General features: G+C 38.1%; 1 protein-coding gene across 3 annotated transcripts in view; it reads left to right on the top strand.

The window, feature by feature from the left end:
* The window catches only part of DIP2B (disco interacting protein 2 homolog B), a 227,997-nt gene that overhangs the window by 170,583 nt on the left and 35,107 nt on the right, over positions 1–22,307 (top strand). For all 3 annotated transcript variants that reach the window (XM_061205791.1, XM_061205790.1, XM_061205789.1), the window contains 13 exons: positions 1,581–1,778; positions 3,202–3,293; positions 5,002–5,112; positions 6,765–6,888; positions 7,501–7,610; positions 10,437–10,539; positions 11,728–11,792; positions 13,859–13,952; positions 14,421–14,540; positions 16,001–16,115; positions 16,933–17,072; positions 17,723–17,859; positions 21,072–21,152. In XM_061205791.1, coding sequence (XP_061061774.1) covers positions 1,581–1,778; positions 3,202–3,293; positions 5,002–5,112; positions 6,765–6,888; positions 7,501–7,610; positions 10,437–10,539; positions 11,728–11,792; positions 13,859–13,952; positions 14,421–14,540; positions 16,001–16,115; positions 16,933–17,072; positions 17,723–17,859; positions 21,072–21,152 — 1,490 coding nt within the window. The remainder of the gene's footprint in view (positions 1–1,580; positions 1,779–3,201; positions 3,294–5,001; positions 5,113–6,764; positions 6,889–7,500; positions 7,611–10,436; positions 10,540–11,727; positions 11,793–13,858; positions 13,953–14,420; positions 14,541–16,000; positions 16,116–16,932; positions 17,073–17,722; positions 17,860–21,071; positions 21,153–22,307) is intronic.

Below are 22,307 nucleotides of genomic sequence, written 5' to 3'. Positions count from 1 at the left end.
CCTCTTCTGCCCTCTCTGTACCTGTCTCTGTCATGCACTGGTCATGTTTACTTAGCTCTGTGTATGAGTGTGTCCCCACTGTACTCTGGATACTCCTAGAGGGCATGGGCCCTGTATTCCTTGTACCCGGCATTATTAGAAGCAATAAATGTTTGTTCAAAGAATGATATGTGCAGCATTTATCTTCTCAATGTTTATCACATCTTGTGCACATAATTGGCACTCAGTGAATACTTGGCCTTTTGTTCCATATGTAAATTATCTTTCCTGCTATGAAAATACAGGATTTTTTTTTTTTTTGCTTTTTAATGTTTGAATAATACTTGTTTATTGTAGAAGAATTAATAGGACTTAAGTTTTGTCTATATGAAAGAATATGAAATATTAGCCACCTCCAGTTTCTGGAATTGCCCATGTTAATGATCTAGTGCTTTTCTTTCTTGTCCCCCAAGTTCAGTTCAATTTAATTAACATTGATTGAGCAGCCATTATGTATTAGGCACTATAGGCAATAAGAGGAATATGAACCATGTCTTCTCTCAAAAAGCTCTCAGTCAAGGGACTTCCCTGGTGGTCCAGTGGTTAAGACTCCATGCTTCCAATGCAGGGGGCCTGGGTTCGATCCCTGGTTAGGGAACTAGATCCCACATGTCACAACTAAGGGTTCGCACACCGCACCTAAAGATCCCACGTGCCGCAACGAAGATCCTGTGTGCCGCAACTAAGACCCAGAGCAGCCAAATAAATAAATAAATATTAAAAAAAAAAAAAAGAGCTCTCAGTCAAAGGAGGAGAAAAAATTATAGAGTAGTAGAAGCTCTTGAGCATCCTCAGTGCTTTAATAAGGGTGCACTAGCACACAGTGTGGAAGCACTAAGGAAGGAATGGCCCCGGGCAGCTTCCCAGGGAAGGTACCATTAGAGCTGCATCCTGAGAAGGATGAGTGCAAGTTCACCAGGAGGCAAAGGGATTGGCCATATGAGATGTGCACAGAGGTATAGAGACATGGAAGGAACATTGTCATTCATGCCCATTGTCTGCCTGAGTCCAATATGACCCTGTTGTATCCCCATTTTATAGATGGGGAAAATTGAGGCTGGGGTAACTCATTTTGCCTCAGGTCACCCTAGTAAAAAGTGAATGTAAGCTTGGGTTTTCTGATTCGTAGTTCAGTGCTTTATCATTAAACATAACCTGGTGAGGTGGAACCTGGCTTTCTAACATTGGACACAAACTAAAGGTCTAAAAACAAGCTTGCTAAAAATTGTAAAATTGCTAAACAGAAATGTATGCTTTGTGTTTTTTTGAACGTTCAGGGATTTGCTTTGTCAGGGTCAGGATTTGTTGCATAAAATATATTAAATATGATTTTACGATTTTGTGGGAAAATGAATTAAGGCCCAGTTTGTGGATTACTATTTCTAACGATGTCCTTTATTTTCTCAGAGTGAGTTTAAGCCAGATAAAGATAAAGGGAAAGGGAGAATATATTTGAGATTAGAGACCTAAGTTGTGTTAGTTGGTATTTGTGCTTACTTCAGATCTTATTTTCATAACCTGTTGGGGTTGTTTTGGTACAGTACCTCAGCCAGACCCCAACCAACCCAAGCCTGAGGGACGGCAGATGACCCCTGTGAAGGGAGAGCCATTAGGAGTCATCTGTAACTGGCCTCCTGCTCTTGAGTCGGCCCTGCAGCGCTGGGGCACCACTCAGGCAAAATGCCCCTGTCTGACTGCACTGGACGTAACAGGGAAACCAATTTATACTCTTACTTATGGTGAGTTTCAGGAGTCCAGTTCCTTCCTTTTCTCCTAATAGTTCTTCAGATTATCATGGGTAATGTTTTTATCTTGCTATTTAGCAGTTACTGGTCATTGTGTTTCAATAGATCTTTTAAATTATTTTAATAGGATCCTAAGTTCTAAGTACAGCTGTTGCCAAATATTTTCTTTTGCTAAAGGGACTGTTGCAAGCCAGCTGATATTTAAAAGAAGGAAGAGACTTTTTAGATCCACTGATGTTTAAACATTAGGAGAGGATTTTAGGAAGACATTTGGGCAGGATTAATGGCGTATGGTAAAAATCAGGTGGTTTTATCTAAAAATTGAAATTGGTTACTTTTTAGATCTTTGTCATTTACTTCATCCTGCCTCTTGCGTGTAATAGGCACAAAATTCTATAATGAACAAAGAATCAGTACTTTTCCATTTAGTTTTGTTTTATAAATTTTTAAAATAACTTTATTTTTATTATTTCTTTTTTTAAATAACAAGAAGAATGGATTCAACTTGGGCTGTGAGATTTTGTACTAGTTTATTCAGACAGATTCCTTTTTCCCTTCACAAGTGGTATACCTTGTCCATAGATCTCCATATAGAATATTTTAGAGAAATAGTTTTTATTTAAAGAATTGTACAGATTGACATGAGTTTCCATCTTCAATGCCCCTCTGAATGAGTTGTGTGTAAAACTAACATATCTTTGCAAAATAAAATGATTTCACTTTCTTTATAATCTAAAATAAGAATTTCTAAGGGTGGTCGGGGAAAGGAGCAGGAAGAGGGGAACAATAGGCTTTTCCCCCTAAAATTGTTTTTAGCATTCATTTCAGAAGCTGTACATTAATCTCATCCATGTACCCTTTAAGAAAGCAGTCAGCTGGCATCTTTGACTATATCCACGTTTCACATAGTTAATTTCCATTTTATTGTCTGTTTTCACTGAAATACAGTGGTATGGAATGCTCAGTCATTTGAGTCATACCTTTGCTTTGCACTTACTTCAGGTATCCAGTATCATATGTGTAAGTGTTTCTTCAGAAAAAGCTTAGAAAGAAGCTGTCTTCTGATTTTCAGTCCTGTGATAAAAACTTGTTTCCTTCTCTTTAAATCTGATCGGCTCACATCAAATTATTTCTAAAGATATTCATATTACTTCAGAGAAGAATTTGAAATATTATCTAAATCAGAGTGAGCTTTCGGTGATATTTCATTTTTGCTTGAAGGCAGCACTGGCTTTCGTAAACTAGAGTGACCGTAAAGCAGTTTTTGTGGCGGAGGGCCTCTCTCTGTGTTGAGGGTGATGCTTGTCTAATGTATCATTTGCTAGTGGCCGTTACCTCATTTGGTGTGCTGATGAACTGAATGCCCTCTTGCTGAAGTAGGCCTGTGTTTTTCTATATGACTGTTTTCTTTTTCCAGGAAAGTTGTGGAGCAGAAGTTTAAAGTTGGCCTACACACTGCTTAATAAACTGGGGACCAAAAATGAACCTGTATTAAAACCTGGAGACAGGGTAATTGGTTTTTTTGTTTGGTTGGTTGGTTTTTTGGGGTTTTTTTGTCTGTTTGTTTTAGGGAGGTGATGTTTATTGTTTTCTAGCATGCACATTCTGGATTTTTAATGTACAACAGCACAATTTATATGACTCTTACTCTTAGAAAATGAAAATGGTTTGGTTCCAACGCAGGTTATAATTCTTGCATTTATAGTTTGAAGGATATTCACATGTCTCTTTACTAATGAAAATAAAGAGAAACCTAAGTCTTTCTGTAAATAAATATTTCAATATTTAGACAACAAAAATAGCAATCAAGTTTACTCTTTGATTTTTTTCTTTGAAAAATGCCCCATAAAACTTTCAAAACAATATTCTGGGGTTTTGTGTGGACAGGAAGGGAGACTTATGTTACTTCTAAGAAGAAACAAATTGACATCATTAATTTCTTTTTAAATTAGAGGTGATATTAAAATTTTTTTCAATATTTAAAGGTTTTATTCACTTTATAAATAAAATTACTTCTAATCATCAAACATTACTTTTCATTTGGACTTGTAGAATGAAGCACCAGCTACATACACAACAGAATTCATTTTAGTAGGCTCATGATTACAAAATTTCCTAAACTAGCCTTTTAAAGATATTAATACTTCTGCATTTTGGCAAAGGGCATCTAAAGTATGGCTTTTACTTTTAAGTATGACTTGTGAGTGTATCATAATCTTCACTGAACCCTAAGAAGGTAATTTCGTGTCTTCCTAACAACATGGACACTTGTGTGCAGAAAGGAAATGGGTTGTTTAAATGTCTTGTGGATTTAGTATTTTTTTTAGAACTCTAGAAGGTTCAGAACTGAACTTATCTTGGGAGTGAGTTAAGAGAATTTGTAAGTGAGAGAAGGAAAGGGAAAAACAAAAGTTCAGTGACATAATTAAGTTTCAAATGTTAATCTGTGAATATGCAAGCCAAGTAACCAACTCCACAACAATCGTGACTTCTGTGTTTTTGCATTCCTTGAGGAAATTAGGAAGGGTCAGTTATCTCTGATGCATTACAGGTGAGATCACAGGTTTGAACATATTATGGAGGTTTCACTGTTTATCTTTTGTAAATGAATTAACTTTATATTCATAATGGTTTCTGCCAGTATTGCTTATACCTATTACCAAATGCCTTCTTGCTAGTATACTTACATTGTTGGTTAAGTGAGTAAGGATTAATGCAATGAATTTGTTAAAAAGTAAGAAACCTTAGGTTTGCCCTAAAGTGGTAATTGAGTCCATCAATTCTTGTAGGTTCTCTCTGAGAGATATAAGGCTTATTCTTTAATATGTTAGTCTATCTAGAGAGATCCATCACATTAATTTTATTGCTTTAGCCCTGCACTAAAGTAAATTGCCTTAGGTTTTCTAAGTAATTAACTTACTACTGAAGGTGAGTTGTTTACTGCTAAATCACCAATAGAATTAAATGAAAAATTCTTATGGTGATGATGATGAATTGCATTATATAGTGCCTGAATTGTGCCTAGTATAATCATGGGAATGACAGAGATCTTTTTAGATTTGTGCATCCTTCTCAATAACTTAATTTTCTTTAGGCCATTAAATAGTTTGATGTATTGTGTTCATGATAAATGTCATATATAAATCTATCACTTAGTGGCATTGAAAGCGTTAGTCTCCTCTTATTCCTCTGTATTGAATGTCATTATGTATTATAGGTAGCCCTGGTTTACCCCAACAATGATCCAGTCATGTTTATGGTGGCTTTTTATGGATGTCTCCTGGCCGAAGTGATTCCAGTGCCTATAGAGGTACCTCTTACCAGAAAGGTAACATTGCTAAATTTAAGAGAAGTGTAGCCTGATGCGACATGGCAGGCATTGGGTTCTTGGATCAGTTGACTCAGTTACAACATTAAAAAATAGTCTGACCATTTTCTTAAGTACTTAGCTTCACTTTCTAAAAACATGAAAGTTGTAGAAAATTTATTTATGAATATTTATAAGTTTCATGAAAATAACCTGTTTTCAACCAAGATAGAATTTTTCTAGTATTATATATCACTTAAAAGTTATGGGGACATACTTGACTTTTCGACGATTACCATTTATAGAGAGTACCACTCGGGAATTCCCTGGCGGTCCAGTGGTTAAGACTCGGGCTTTCAGTGCCGTGGACCCGGGTTCAATCCCTGGTTGAGGAACCCACAAGCCACGTGGTACAGCCAACAACAACAAAAAAAGTACCACTCTCGGGACTTCCCTGGTGGTGCACTGGTTAAGATTTCGCCTTCCAGTGCAGGGGGTGTGGGTTTGATCCCTGGTCGGGGAGCTAAGGTCCCACATGCCTCGGGGCCAAAAAAACAAAACATAAAACAGAAACGATATTGTAACAAATTCAGTAAAGACTTTAAAAATGGTCCACATCAAAAAAAAAAGTACCACTCTTGCTTCAGAGACTACAGATAATCCACATTTGCAATAGGTGAAACCTTTCTGCGAAGGGATTTCCCTTAACTGTATCATAACATCTAGGGCCTCCATTAAGTCGAAGGGCGATGCAGTGATGTTGTGTTACTACTCTGGGGTACAGAATTTACTTTGACCACACATCCGTCCTACTAAAATAAGCATATGTGGCAGATGTCAAAGTTTAACTGAATGATTTCTCCATGAGCTGTTTGACCCTAATTTTCTCGTGCAGTTTATTATTGGGAGTTGATGGTGAAGACAAATATGGTGGAGACTATGGATTTATGAGAAAAAAATTATTTTCTGAAAGGAATAAAAAAATTGGTAGCATGCCTGAAACTCTGGTTGATGGGTATAGTATCTTTAGATTGGTCAGGAAATCATAGGGTTGCTCTTACATTATTAAGTTGGCAGTGTTTATGTGGTTTCATAATGATACTTTTAAGATGAAATTTTAATGGAAATGCTTTAGGCTATCTCTTTTGGTTTTTTCCTCGGCTATTGCTGTAAGGCTTAAATCTACCTCCTTTAAAATAGAATAATAAGGAGTATATGGACTTGGATATAACCATCCATTCACTTTCATTGTAAATTTGGACATTTGGTGTCCATTTACATTATTTATTTTGTTCTGACCTGAATTGCTTTGCTTTTGGATTTGGGGGTATGGCTAGGTCAAGACAGCTTAACCATGTTCACTTTTATTTCATTTCCTGAGATTAATCTAAAAGAGGAGTGTTGCTGACCATTAACTAAAATGGTCACATTTGGCTGGTGGAATTCATCGTTAGCAATGTCAGATTAATAAAATGTGATTTGCACTCAGGAAATCATTGTGTTGTAGAAATTATTTGGAAGAACATATTGTCACTGGATTTTGACAATTGCCAGATATCAGGGGGTTCCATGAATGTGTCACACAAGTGCCAGAGTGTTACGAAGTGTCAGGTTTTGGGCTTGAGTATGCTCACGTTCACTCCCCTACCTTGCTCATTATCTTTTCTCCACAGGATGCTGGAGGGCAGCAGATTGGCTTCTTGCTGGGAAGCTGTGGTATTGCCTTAGCTCTTACCAGTGAAGTTTGTCTAAAGGGATTGCCAAAAACCCAGAGTGGAGAAATTGTACAGTTTAAAGGTTAGTAATATTTGTACCTGAATTATCAGTTAAAAATTAAAGCTGAGTGCTTTAATTAGTGTTTTAATTTAATAATAGCTAAGTACTTAACATATATTTTCTTATTTAATTCTCACAATCTTATGAAGTAGGTACCATTATTATCCCCGTTTTACAGGTGAGGAAACTGAGACACAAAGAGGTTAAGTAAGTTGCCCAAAGTCACAGCTAATATATGGCAGAGCAGCGATTTGAACCCAAATCTGTCTGATTCCACAGCCCACACCCTTAACCTTTATGCTGATGGTTGGAAAAGCTACCACTCTGTTCACTAAAGCTAAATGCTACATGTAGAGACAGAGGATAGACCACTAACCTCAGTGGACTTCCACTGCCAAATGGACCTCCCAGTTGTTGAGGTAATGTCAAGGCCTGGAATTAGCATGTGGAACGATTGTACTTTTGAAAGAAGGTATAATTGTCTGGTGATTTATCACTAAACACGAATAAAGATATTTTACTGATTATAAAATGACCTTGATTTGGTCTCTTGATATTTAAAATGACCAATTCATTGTGAACTCCTTTCCTGATGGCTTAGGCAATTCAATTTTTATTTTGGGTTTGATTTAGGTTGGCCCCGGCTCAAATGGGTTGTAACAGATTCCAAGTACCTTTCAAAGCCACCTAAAGACTGGCAACCCCACATCTCACCTGCTGGTACAGAACCAGCATACATTGAGGTAAGTCCTGAGACTAGGACGTACATTCTGGCTTTTCCTTTGGCTTCAATTGCTGTCCCACAAAATTTAAAACTAACTTTTTGTAGTTTTAATGTTAGTAGATCCTCCTGGTTTGTTAGATTTCCATCTTTTGGCTTGTAAAATGCCTTATAGTGGCCCTTCTATTCTAATTATTTTGAACATAAATATATATTCAAGAGAAAGACAACAAAGAAATTGATCCTTGTCATATAGGAAAGTTACAAAAGACTTAGAGAAGTTCAGAGGTTTAAGAAATGCTTTACTGGCAGAGATATTTTTCTGCTGCTTTGGGGATGGGAGTGGTGGGGGGGTGATGGGAAGCAAGAGACTGGAGAAATGAGGAGGACAAATAGCTGTGCTTGAAAAGAACAAATTTAACAGATAAAGAGCAAGAAGAAACAGATGGCTAGAGGGTTTGGTATTGAAGGTTAGTGTAGGAACTTGACTGATTGATAACATAATTCAGTTGAGGGATTAAGTCCTACTGCATACCAGGCACCAGGCCAAGTGCTTTATTTTTTTTTTTTTAATTTATTTTTGGCTGTGTTGGGTCTTCATTGCTGCGCGCGGGCTTTCTCTAGTTGCGGCGAGCGGGGGCTACTCTTTGTTGCAGTGCGCGGGCTTCTCATTGCGGTGGCTTCTCTTGTTGCGGAGCATGGGCTCTCGGCACGCAGGCTTCAGTAGTTGCAGCACACGGGCTCAGTAGTTGTGGCTCACGGGGCTTAGTTGCTCCGCATGTGGAATCTTCCCGGACCAGGGCTCCAACCTGTATCCCCTGCATTGGCAGGCGGATTCTAAACCACTGCACCACCAGGGAAGCCCAGGCCAAGTGCTTTATATGCATTATCTCAGTCAGTCCTCACAAGTACCCTGTGAGGTAGGGGGGCTGTTATTAAACCTGCTTGGTAACTGAGGAGACTAAGACTTTAACTTGAGTAACCAACCAAAGGTTTGTCTAAAACGTTGACTCAAAGTTGACTCTGGGACTCAAACTCATATCTGTTTCACTCTAAAAGCTATGCCCTTGAGTACGCTGCATCTTGCTTGAGACATATTAGTAAATGCTCACCAACTGTGCTAAATTAATGAATAAACATCCATAAATTTTAAAAAAAGTTTGGGGAAAAAATCCACCCAACTTGAGCCCTGTAGTGATAACTTTGGCTATAAAAGGGAAGAGAGTGGGCAGTAGCTTTGAGGTAACGTGGTGATGTTGGATAGAAGGAGGATTGCTTTTAAAGATGGAAGGGATCTGGGTACATTTAAATGACAAGTAAACAGGCGAATAAAATACCAAATTTAGCTCTCAATCCATATCATCTCCCAGTGATGACATGGTTCACCCCTTCATCCCCCTTAAAACTGCTCACTCGCTTCCCTGACTACTCAGCTCACCACTCCTTTTCAGTCTTCTTTATTGGTTCTTCCTAAAAGGTGAAGTGCCCTTCATTATGTGGCCCCTGCTTAGCTCTCTGACCTCATGTAGAACTACTGTCCTCTACATTTCTAAGCTTCTGCTATTCTGAATTAACTTGCAGTTTTCACTTGGGACCCTCTTATTACCCACAGGACATTGCTAGTGAGTTTCAAGTATCCTGTGAGTAATAAGGAGCTTTTAAAGGGTTGTCAGCAGAAGAGTGATAATAATAAATATGTTGTTAAAAGATTTATCTGTTTGGTGGGGTTAAGAAGGGAAACGGGGAGCTTTTATAGTTATCCAGGTGAGCCCAAGTTCATGGTGATGGGGATGGAGAAAAGTGGTTGGATGGAATTGAGATACAGTAAGAAATAGAAGAGGCAGGACTTAGTGACTAACTCTGGAGAGGGTGGAGGCAAGAAAGACACTTGGGTTTCTGACTTGGGCAACTGGATAGATGATGGATGGCATCCTTCACTAAGATAGGAAGTACAGCAAGAAAAGTTTTCATGGGCGAAAGGTAGAGGGGTGGTGTTGGCTGCGTTTCACAGGACTACGGGTCATTCGAGGGGAAGGGTTGACCCACTGAGTCTGGATCTCTGGAGAGAGGTCTGGGCTGGAAGTAGAGAATTGGGAGTCCTCAGGAATGTGGTACCCTGATGAATTAAAGTGAAAAGAGAAGAGGAAGGACAGAACGTTCAGGGAATGCCAACATTCAAGGGATGGGCAGAGAAAGTGGAGGGAAAGGAAAGAGAGAGAGAATATTGAATAGGAAAGAGGAGTATCACAAAAGCCAAGGAAGGAGAAAGTGTCAAGAAAGGAGGTGTCAGATATTGCAGAAAGGTCTGATAAAGTACCGTATGCAATGTGTGCTTTTGATTTAACAATAAAAACGTGACTGATCTTGGTAAAAAGCAACTTGAATGGAGCATCGAGGTAAAAGCGAAATTATAGTTGATTGATTTGGAGGAGTGAATAGGCCATTTCCCAGTCTCCCCTCCCAGCCGGGAGCTGCTGATAGACAGGGACCACAGCTTCCACACCTTTAGCGCTTGCTCTTGCCGTGTATTTGATACTGTGCTTCTGTTAACCCAGCTGAAGTCACATGTTTGTTTTAGCTTCTTTAGCAGCCACTTCACACTGACAACTAATTAAACTTTTAAGAATTTTTCACACATACATTTGTTGAGCTTTGACATTACCCAGTCCTATCTTTGTGTAATTAGAGTTTGGGGCCCAAGTGCATAGCCTCAGATATTTATATGAAACGTTAAATTCAGCCCATCGTCATGGCTTTTTGGGGTTTCGTTTTTGGATTCTAGTTTTGTCGTTTGAAATAACCCATTTTGTTGTTTCTTGTGTTTTTGTTTTTGTGTTTTTTTTCCTAGTATAAAACAAGCAAAGAAGGGAGTGTCATGGGAGTTACAGTGTCCCGCCTTGCAATGCTGTGTCACTGCCAAGCTCTGTCCCAGGCCTGCAATTATTCTGAAGGTCAGACTTCACCCCGTGACTGCCTGCACTGTGAGCTCAGATCTGTGTGACTACGAGCAGCGTGCTCGGTGACCGGCCTCCAGTTAATGACCGCATTCAGAGGGAAATGCTCTAAGACACATTCTTGGCTTGCTTGCTTCTTTTTCACAAATATGCTGTAATTTAAAGGAACTAAAATTCTGGGCAAACCAAATATGTAAAGCATGATTTCTAGAGTGCAGAAATAGAAAACTAATTAAAACCATGTGCTTATTAGCTGCGGAATGTCAGGTACCTCCATCTCCCCTTGCGTTAGAGCTGCCACCAGCTGTATGGAGTTAGAGTCAAAGAAATTCTGCTACTAAAAAACACAAATTAAAACACAAAAATGTATTCTGGGTTGTTGGACTTTAGATATGTTGATATATATTGTGTAATGACTATTTCCCTGAGAATGTTCTTCACAATATTAATTTTTTTAGTGTTTTATTTTCCTTTCATAGAATGAAACAAGTTAATACATGCTCATTATAGCAGCATTATAGAGCTGCATTCTTGTCTGGTTGAAAATATATATGTGCGTGTGTGTAATGAAATCAATCAAAATGCCAACAAATGCAGTTGATTATTATATAATACATTCATATAATGGGTTATACGCTGAGGTATTAAAACTCATGTTCTTGAATATTAAAGATTGTTTCAGTATATCATTAAGTGGAAACAAATTAGATACAGAGCAGTATGTGCCAATTTTGTTAGTCAAGTATCTATCTCTATGTAAGCATTATAAGTATATAAGCTTAGAATATATGTGCATGTATGTAGATATAATATATAGATATATACATACACCAACATTTTTTGTTTTCTCTAGGAAGTATAATTTTTTACATATGCTTGTGAAACTTCCAAAGTTTCTAAAACAAACATGTGTTCCTTATATAATTAGGAAAAAATTATTATCTCGAAGACAGTGCCAAAGTCAAGGAATTCCAAACTCATTGTTTCTTCTGTGACCACGTCACCCTGTGATCAGTCCCCCAGCCAATTTGAGGGGACCCTCAAGTAATTAGAAGACCCTGAGAACTTTTAGTGGTTTCTTTAAAAGTACCAAATCAGTTGTTTAATAGAGGCAAGTGACATAATTTTGCTACTTAACACTAAAGATGATTTCCTTGTGTTTTTTCCTATTTTTTTCTATTTTAGGGGAAACAGTAGTAAATGTGTTAGACTTTAAGAAGGATGCTGGGCTGTGGCATGGCATGTTTGCGGTAAGCTACACAGAATCAAGGCCTTTAGTGTAAATTGTACTTATGATTCAGGTCACTGTGTGTGCTATGTAACCATAGCATCACTCAGTGCTTGTTTGAAATTTAAGCCCCTAAAAGATCAGTAGTATTTTCCAGGGGAATTTGATTTTGTGTACGAATGGTAATTTTTTAAAAGGAGAATGTAATTCTGTTTTTTCTTCATTGTGTGGTTGGGCGTATCTTTCACATAATAGTATGTAGGAGAACTTAGGATCAAAAATCTTTTAAAGATCTGCTATGAGGACCCAAAGCTTAAAAAGTTCTACAAATGGCTATATGTTTATTTATAATTTTCAAAAAACTATGAGAGTCACCTCTTCTCTTTTCTGAAGAAAAGATTACTTAAATATATCTGGAACTTTGCAACTGTGTTTAATAATATCTAACCTTTCCATTGGACAAAATGTCTTGAATGAGTCCATGCTGCAATGAAAGAGTAGAATAACAAGGTAGATGAGACTGCTTTCCATAACAGAGGAACAGGTACCATCCTAAGGGAGTTAGAAAAAGGTGACTTCCTCCCAGCTGTGGTCTCAATTTTTATGGAAGAGGTGACAGTTGAGTTGGACTAAAAAATGGGTAAGATGTAGCCATATAGAGATATTTGGGGGGGTGGAAGTAGGAGGGGGGACATTTCAAGTGGGAAAAGCTACATATGGAGTGTGCTGATTAGGAGGGGAGAGAGAAGAGATACAGTATCCTGCAGTTGAAAGGACCTTTGAGAATATCTCGTCACACATTGCAGGAGTCAGAGAAAGAGTAGGAAATGAAGCATGGGGAAGAGGAGCGGTTTCCCTTTTCTCCCAGGACCCCTCAAATTATTTTTTAAAAAAACCCTTATTCCTTGAGCATACATGCTTTCTAGCTCTTTTCTAAAGTCCTTCCCATTTTGTATTTTTTATCAGCGGTTAAGAAACCCTTGTAAGGAGTTAGAGGGAATCTTCTCTCTCTGCTACACAGAGCAAGATAGGGACACGTGTGAAGAATTAGTTATACACACCATTCCTTCCCTGAAATCCAAAAGTTTGTCACCATAGCTAGAAACTTGGGGGAGGGAGGAGAAAGAGGTTTACAGTGGTATTTTGGTATCGTTGGGCCACTTGGGTGGTGAACAAAATGGCTAGTCTAAGTACCAAGACTTAACTACTCTGTCAGGCTGGGTCTCTTTGGGGACAGGGGGTCCTGGGTATGTTCGGTTTGGGTGGCAGGAGAGACACCAGATTGCATGACCCCCTCAGGTTCCTCAGCTTTATCTACGCAAACACCTAACAGGTCTGGGCAGGATCTCCGGTAAACGACAGGGAAACGTTGATTTCTTGCTGTGTAAGACCCAGCCCTTTGTGGTATGTGGCAAGCATAAACATGATGAAAGCACTTAGAGGGTTGGAGAGCAGTTTGGCAGTTATCTGTTCAGTGGTAAAAGCACACATCCTATGACTCAGCAGTACAAATTTTCTGTACCTACCCTAGAGAAACACTTACACACGTGCCAGGGAAATGAGTATAAATATGTTCCTTGAAACATTGTTTGTAATTGCAAAAAAAAATTGTCAATAATAGGGAAATGCCCAAATAAATTGTGGTACAGTCATACTGTAGAATACTATGCAGCAGGTCAAAAAAATTGTATAGATCTCTTATACTGATGTACATAGATTTAGCTCTGGAACAATTTAAGTGAAAAAAAAGCAAGTTGTAGATATATGTATAGTGTGATGCCTTTTATGTTAAAAATACTTTTATGTTTCTCTGGGGATGAATATATATGTAAATACATGGAAAAAAGACTGGAAGGATCCATGGAAGATTCATAACAATGATTATCTCTGAGGAGGAAAGAAGGGAACCGGGTTTGAGAATAGGTAGCAAAGGAGGCTTCAACCTTATAGTTAATATTTTCAATTTTTTTCAAAGAGCATGTGTTTGAGTATTGTATGGTTAAAATTGTTAACAAAATATCAGTTCAGTTTTAAAATGCTAAGTATGTATTAGGTATTGATTACTTTTTATCTTTCTTTGCTTTTCAGAATGTAATGAATAAGATGCATACAATTAGTGTACCCTACTCTGTTATGAAGACTTGCCCTCTCTCTTGGGTCCAAAGAGTACATGCCCACAAAGGTAGTTACGCACAGCATCTAAGCTTTGATTGTGTGACTGTTTGCAATTTCAGGGATTTTCAAATTGCTCTTCTAGAGACATAATTCTATGCCTTGGTGCCTTGACAGATTTTAGAGTTTGGTTATTAAAAAATTAGATATGTTGTCTAGTTCATCTCAGTTGATGTCCATTCTTAAGAATTGTCCCTGAGTCTGGGCCCTGAATTAGATTTATTGGGTGCTTTGGTGTTCGAAGCTTCCTTGGCTAGGATACGAGGCCTGCCTGCAGGTCACAGTGAGCAAGGCAGTCGTGTGTCCAGTCAGTCGCCGCTGCCTCAGAGCACCTGGCACAATTTCTTTGAAACCTTTTTTATTTTCTCTAAGTGAAAATCATGACTCCTAAAATAAGTAAAAATGTTTTTATTATAATATATTAATACCTACCAAATTTAACATGTGTGTATTGACTTTATCTCTTTTGCATTTATAGCCAAGGTTGCTTTAGTAAAATGCCGAGACTTGCACTGGGCTATGATGGCACATCGGGACCAGAGAGATGTGAGCTTGAGCTCCCTCCGCATGTTGATTGTGACTGACGGAGCTAATCCCTGTGAGTATTTCTAGAGTGTCAGTCTGGGAATATCCTTTCCTTTGGTAGTCTGAGGTTTTCATCCCCTTTCTGTAAGCATTTTTTTTTAATATCTGTATTGAGAGATAATTCACATACCATAAAACTTGCCCATTTAAAGTACCCTTCCATGGGGGACTTCCCTGGCAGTCTAGTGGTTAAGAATTTGCCTTCCAATGCAGGGGGTGTGGGTTCGATCCCTGGTCGGGGAGCTAAGATCCCACATGCCTCCTGGCCAAAAAAGTAAAACATAAAACAACAGAAGCAATATTGTAGCAAATTCAATAAAGACTTTAAAAATGGTCAGCATCAAAAAAAATCTTTTAAAAAATTAAAAAAAAATAAAGTACAGTTCAGTGGTTTCAGTATATTCACAGAGTTAGTTGTACAACTATCACCATTGACCTGAATTTAGAACATCATCATCCCAAAAGAAACCCCATACCCATTAGCAGTCACTCCCCATTTCCCATCGTCTGTCTCCTAGCCCTAGGCAACTGCTAATCTACTCCCTGTCTCTATATGTTTATCTATTCTGGACATTTCACATAAATGTAGTCATGCTATATGTGGTCCTTTGTGACCGGCTCCTTTCACTTAGCATGTTTTCAAGGTCCCTCCATGTTGTAGCCTGTGTCTGTACTTTATTCCTTTATATTGCCATATAATATTCTCTTGTATAGATATACTACATTTTATATAGTCATTCATCATTTGATGGATCTGTAAGCTTTTAAAACCACTCCATGCTCACTCATTTAGGTCCTTTCTCTATCATGTAACTAAAAAGAGCTATGAGAAGGTAACTTGATATAGCCAAGTGTCTGGACTTTATGTAAATTCCCTGTCACCAAATCTAAGGAGTTTGTAAAAGCTTTTAGAGATCTTACCGTGTTGCCTGCTTTTCCTGACAAGCATAAACATCTTGAGGCTCCACAGGGTAGAATCAGGTAAAGCATTAGATACTACTGTGTTCTTTGTCATCAGTGGATTTTTGTCAGTAGTCACAATGATCATCTTGATATAAAACACAGACCTGGGACTGACCTTAATAAGAAACAAGTCAGAGAATACATGAACAGGATGGAACTAAGCCAGAGTATTAGTAATGCACTGGCTAAACTGCAGTAGTTACTTAAGGAAGAGTTGCTTGCTTCCAAACTGGCTACCTGTTGCCTGCAGTGCATCTCTGCTATTGATTGGGCAGTTTGGTAGGAGCAGCCTTATTTTAAGTTGTAATTTTCAATAGTGTCACTGACCTTTCATGGGCTAGATGAGCATTTGTTTGTCCTTGAAACCTATCAACCATTTCACAGGCACAGTAAAATATTTGCATGGAATTGATGATGTCCAGATGTGTCGGCTTTCTGTTCTTTACCAGTTTCCTGCAATAATGAAACTCATATTTTCGGCTTTTAAGTTGATCCGTTTCAACTCCTCAGGGTCTGTGTCATCCTGTGATGCCTTCCTGAGTCTGTTCCAAAGCCATGGTCTGAAACCTGAGGCCATCTGTCCGTGTGCTACTTCTGCCGAAGCCATGACTGTCGCAATCCGCAGGTATCGTTCAGAATGTTGGTGCTCTTGATGTATGTTACAACTTTGATCAAATGTGCAGAATTGACCAGGTGATGACAAGGGGTGTGATCTAATTTTCTGCTTCATAATCCTGAAAGTGAAAATGACTTTGTAAAGCAGTTTGAAGCATCTCATTTATTTTTCCCACTCTTGCCCTAAGTGTAACTGGTAAACTGAAATTTTACTTTAGTTATTATCATCTCGTATTTGTGAATTAGTTCTTTTTCTGTCTTGTTTTGCCCTTCAGAATCCTTAGTTAGCATCTTAGACTACAAGTAGACTGTTCTTGCAAAGTCTACTTTGCAAGAACTTATATATATGCAAAGTACCTATATAGAGAGTACACCCAAGCCAGTATATTCCTTTTATTTATTTATTTTTTAATTGAAGTATAGTTGATTTAGTGTTGTGCCAGTCTCTGCTGTACAGCAAAGTGACTTGGTTATACACATATATACCTTCTTTTTTTTTTATACAGTAGACCCTTGTTGTTTATCCATTCTAAATGTAATAGTTTGCATCTACCAACCCCAAACTCCCAGTCCATCCCGCTCCCTCCCCCTCCCCCTTGCAAGCCAGTATATTCTTAACAACTGATTAAAATTTACTTTTTCCATCTGAATGAAAGTTCACCATGCTTTGCACATGTAAATTTGATTAATTTGGCATGTTTGGGGTAGAGAAAAATGCGGATTTTTGTGTGTGTGGTAGCCAGAGGAAATTACCTCTCCTACATGTTCATACTTTTCTCTTAGTATCATTTAATTTGCCAAACTTCATGAGTTTATTTTGTTTTCAGGCCTGGAGTTCCAGGGGCGCCTTTGCCGGGAAGAGCCATTCTCTCCATGAATGGATTGAGCTATGGGGTAATACGGGTCAATACTGAAGATAAAAATTCAGCACTGACGGTTCAGGATGTGGGACATGTAATGCCCGGGGGTGAGTTCTCAGGAGCACCATTTGGTGTTTCATGAAGATTCGTCTTTAGAGATAGTGGAGCCTGATAAAATATGAGATCCAAAGCCAGGAATCCAAAATTTAGTACTAAGTCACTTAATTTCTCAAAGCCTCTCTAAGAGTTAAGTGATTCTAATCATACTTATTTCCAGCAGAAATTGGATGATTTAATTGTGAATGTTTCAGTTACAGTTGTTCACATGGAAAGCTAAGTACTGAGTGATACTAAAGTTGTCCGGTTTTCACTGTAATTGCCAAGACGATGGGCTGGCAGAGAGTTAAGAGTACATTGCTTCCTGCGTGTTTGCATTTGATCTGTGTAAGGGTAAATTAATTTAACCTGTTTCTTTGGACTTTGCAGTCATTTTTAATAAGTTACTGTCTTTAAAAGCTTTGGTCTGCATCTATTGTATGTTTTATTTGCTGAATTTAAAAAATTCTTTATTATCAGGGGTGAAAGATGGAAATTTCAGATATACCTATGTAGTGTCAGGTCTGTTTTTAACATTCCTGTTTGGTATTCTTACTTAATGCCACTCAGTGAATGCAGAACTTTCGTGGGTTCACAAGGATGAGGCTGTATTTTCGAAGGTTTTCCAGACTGTCCCTTGACTATACTTTCTGTACACTAGGGACGATGTGCATTGTGAGACCCGATGGACCTCCCCAGCTCTGCAAAACAGATGAAATTGGAGAAATCTGTGTCAGCTCCAGAACAGGAGGCATGATGTACTTTGGGCTTGCTGGTGTGACAAAAAATACATTTGAGGTACATGACGTTAAAGTTTCACGGGGAACGTGCTGCGTAAGTTCAGTGTCACTAGGGCAGCTGAGCTGGCTGACGGGAAATAGCACAGCGTAGCTGTTGGGAGTGTGTGCTCCAGAGCTAGACTGCCCGAGGTCCAGCCCTGACTGCCGTGCACTAGTTGAGCTGCTTAACCTCTCTGTGCCCCAATTTCCTTCTTTTTAAAATGTGAGTAATGATAGTATCTACCATAGGAATGTTGTGAGAACTAAATGAGTTAATGTTTATAGAGTGCTTAGACCAGTACCTGGCACACAGGAAGTGCCCTTGTTTATCTCTTACATATATAAAGAGTAAGAGACCTCACAGAAATTCACCCTGGTGAATGTGCCATGGTTTGAGCGTTATAAGACCCAAAATTTAATTCTGAGTGCAGTGAGAATGGGTCCATCTCTCAAGAGTAGACTCGAGTTAACCACGCTTGTAAAGACTGATGTAAACCAGAATGCCAGCTTACTAATGAAAAATGAAAACCTGGCTTGTCACGGGGGCAGATTGTTGCCGTTACTCAGTCTTTCAGTGAGAGAAATATTTATTGAGCACCTTCTGCATGTCCGGCACTATTCTCCATGCTTGTGGTACATCAGGAAAATACATAAAATACTCAAATAGCTCATATTTCAGTGGAACTAGCACATCATTTTTCTGCAGGCAGTTCCACATGTGAAGCCAAATTGTAATGAAAGTTTGCCTGGTGAGCCTGGAAATCAGAACAGGCATAATTAATTGTCTGTATTTCCTAATTGGGATTAACCTGCCTCAGGGTACTTTTTAGGGAAAAGAGAACTCCAGTTTATGGGCCATGTCCCCTTCACACTAGACAGGGCTTATATGACCACTGCCAATTTTCAATCTTTGAGCTTCCCTTTTCTATAACCTAGACTAGTGGTTCTCAATCTCAATATGGCAGGGCACACCTGTCTACCATCCCATTTGAAAATCAGTGCATGTAATTATGTAATAATAGATGTAAATGGCAGGAGAGTGTTAGCTATATGTGTGGTGTGGTGTGGTGGCTGAAAAAGGCTCCATCATCTATGTTTATACAGCCTAAAATGGTATAATATAAATTATTAAATGTCTGTTATTACCGCCATCATCATCATCATCATCATCATCACCACCACCACCATCACTATCACTACTACATTCTTGGCCTACCTTCAAAAGTTGTGACCAATTCATAAACTCTTAAAGCACATGTTTACTGCCATTCTCTTGGTTTACTTTCACAGGTGACTAATTATCTCTGCTGAGTTTTTATACATTTTACTAATTTAAATCTCACCTTATTTCTCTTACTTTTAAGAGCTTGGACTACATATGTTTCCAATATCTGAGTTTTTCTTCATTGCATTTTCCTTATGTAAATAAGATCTTCAAGCAGTGTTTGAAGATACTAATAATATTTTATTACGTTGCCTCCCCTGGGAGGGCAAGTGCCTAGCTAAAATTCTCAGATTTTTTACTAAGCTGCTAGGTCCATAGTGATGAAGAAATTTTGAAATCTGCAGGATAAATTTAATGACAGTGAAGTACAATAATAATACTAACCAAAAAAGGAGAAGAAAACTGTTGCACTGGTTTTGCAAATTAAAGTTTCTAATATTTGTCTTACAGGATTCTTATATTTAAACCCTGAGAGAATTTTTCAATGTGGTTAACACTTCACTAGAACAAAAGATCTAAAAATAGCTGCTTAGAAAATAAAAGTGTATTTTAAAAATAAGCTACTGGTAGGGAATTCCCTGGCAGTCCAGTGGTTAGGACTTCTTGCTTTCACTGCTGAGGGCCCAGGTTCATTTCCTGGTTGGGGAACTAAGATCTCACAAGCCGCGTAGTGCAGCCAGAAAAAAAAAAAAAAAAAGCTTCTGGTGAGAAAAACTTTGCAACACATACGAATGCAAAGAGCTAATTTTCCATTGTCATCTCTTACTAGCTATTTGATATGAGGCAAATGAAACTCTGTGCCTTTCTCATCTGTAAAATGAAAATATTAATTCTGTTTCATAGGGTTTTCTTGAGAATTAACTGTATTTACACCCGTGCCTGGCACATGATAACCATTTTATAAATGTTAGCTCTTGTTATAGTTGTTCCCTGTGTAAAAAAAGAAATCTTAAAAATTAAAGGAAAAATCCAATCAAATAGAAATAATAGACAGGAGACATGACTAGGCTATTCACAAAAGAAATACAAATGGCCGGCAAACAAAGGAAAAGAAATTCATCCATGTTAGTAATAAAGAAATGCAACTAAAATAACAGTGGGATTTCTTTTTTTGCCTACCAGGTTGGCAAAGTTTAGAAAAACTGATAACATGTAATATTAGCCAGAGTATGGGAAAAACATTCTAATACGGTATTGGTGGAGTGTAAATTGCTATAATAATTTCGTAGGACAGCCTGTTAAAATTGAAAAGACTCATGCCTTTTGTACAAATGCACAGAAATATGTACAGCAGTATTCAGTAAAGCACTGTTCGTAATAGTGAAAAATTAGAATGACCTACCTAGCCTGAAAGACTGGTTACATTCTAATAGTGCTAATTCTGATGGTTTCCTGAGTACCGACTCTAGGCCAGGCACTGTGCTTACATCTACAAATCTATTTATATTCCCTTGATCTTTACCCTAAGCCTGTGATAGGCATTGCGAGTTCCATTTTATGGCTAAAGAAATTGAGGTTTAGAGAAATGCAGGAACCTTCCCAAGGCCCACATTACTAGTAAGTGGCAAAGACAGACATTGAACTTACATCTGACTCCAAGGGCTATGTTAGCTCATTCCCCATGTGATGGTATATTACAGAACTCTTGTACAAAGAGAGCTAGATTGACTATTACCAACTTGTAAAGGTATCTGAAATACATATACTATACAAAACACATATAATATGTGAAAAAGCAAGTTACAACATAGTATATATAATATGATCCCTTAAAAAAATTCTTAATATGTTAATATGTGAATCTAAAAAAGTCTAGAGAGATAAACAACAAATTATAAATGTTTGTTATATCTTAAGCAGGTGGGATTACTGGATTCACTATTTTTTATAATTTTAGTTTTCAACAAGCATGTATTACTGTTTTAAATTCTTTTTTTTTAAAGACTTTTTAAAAATCAAATACTTTTTTTTTTAAGCTAACATTTTCACTTTCTGCCGTCTTTTAGGTGATTCCACTGAATTCCGCAGGCTCTCCTGTTGGGGATGTACCGTTCATCCGGTCGGGATTACTGGGGTTTGTAGGGCCAGTAAGTGACACTTTCATATTTGTTTTGGTGCATCTGATCCAAATATTTGTACTTTAGTTCACAGAACAAATTCTTATTAGTCCAAGAGTATTACAGGGCCGCTTAACTTATATTTAGAGCAGTTCCTGTAAAAATGTCATAAAATGAGTAATGTTTATTGCTCCAGTTACCCAAATTCATTTTATTCCTTCAAACTAAGACATTATCATTTATTTTCAAAACTCTTTTCACTTATTCTTCCTACGTTGCATTGATTTGATTAATATATTTCAGTAAGTTAGAAGAGTGCTGAAAAAGTTACCTTCAATAGCAAAGGGAAACCATAATAGTGTACAAATCATTTTCATACAGATTATCAGTACTACACCAGGTGTAACAGTAAATTCTCTGAATGAAAACAATTTGTTTTTCAGCAGATGGTATTTACAGGCATTGGGTTTACAGAGACAATTAGGATACAAAACCTGTTCTCAAAGAGCTCACAGTTAGTTTCACGAGCCAGTGAGAAAGGCAGAGAGGCAGAGCATGAAGGGCTTTGCATGACATAATGGGAAGTTTGGATTTTATTTTGTAAGTAATAGACCTTCATTATCATAGTTGAGCCCACATACCTCCCTCCATCTCTTAATTACCTCCTTACCCTCTCTTTTTTCTCCTCATAACAGTTCAAGTTCTATAAGAAAAGATCTAATTTTATTTTATTTCTTCCCCACCATTTATGGGTGACAGTGGGGTTGAGAACATACCTCTAAGAGAATCACTCTCCTAGAAAGAGACATCTACACCTACTGTCTTGACTTCTTCATTCAGCACCAAGAAATTCTCAGAGACCCGGCTCCTTTTAGCTTCCACTCCACTATTGAGGTCCAAGATGGAGCTCCAGCCATCACATCTGCATTCCAGGAAACAGGACAGAAGAAAGGGTGTAGTCCTACAATCTCTTAAGAGAAATTCCCTGAAGCTGCTGAGCAACACTTCTACTTATATCTCATTGTTCTGAACTAGTCACCTGGCCACACATAGCTGCAAGGGAGGCTGAAATGCAGGCTTTATTTTGGTCAGCCATGCCCAGCTAGAAATTCTACTACTGTGAAAGAAATGGAAAAATAGATGTTGGAGGACTAGCAGTGACTGTCTTGTTCTCTTTATTCACTT

This window comes from Eubalaena glacialis, chromosome 11, assembly GCF_028564815.1.
Source record: "Eubalaena glacialis isolate mEubGla1 chromosome 11, mEubGla1.1.hap2.+ XY, whole genome shotgun sequence".
Lineage (NCBI taxonomy): Eukaryota > Metazoa > Chordata > Mammalia > Artiodactyla > Balaenidae > Eubalaena > Eubalaena glacialis.
Note: the sequence above shows the minus strand (reverse complement) of the source record. Positions and strands in the feature narration are given on the sequence as shown.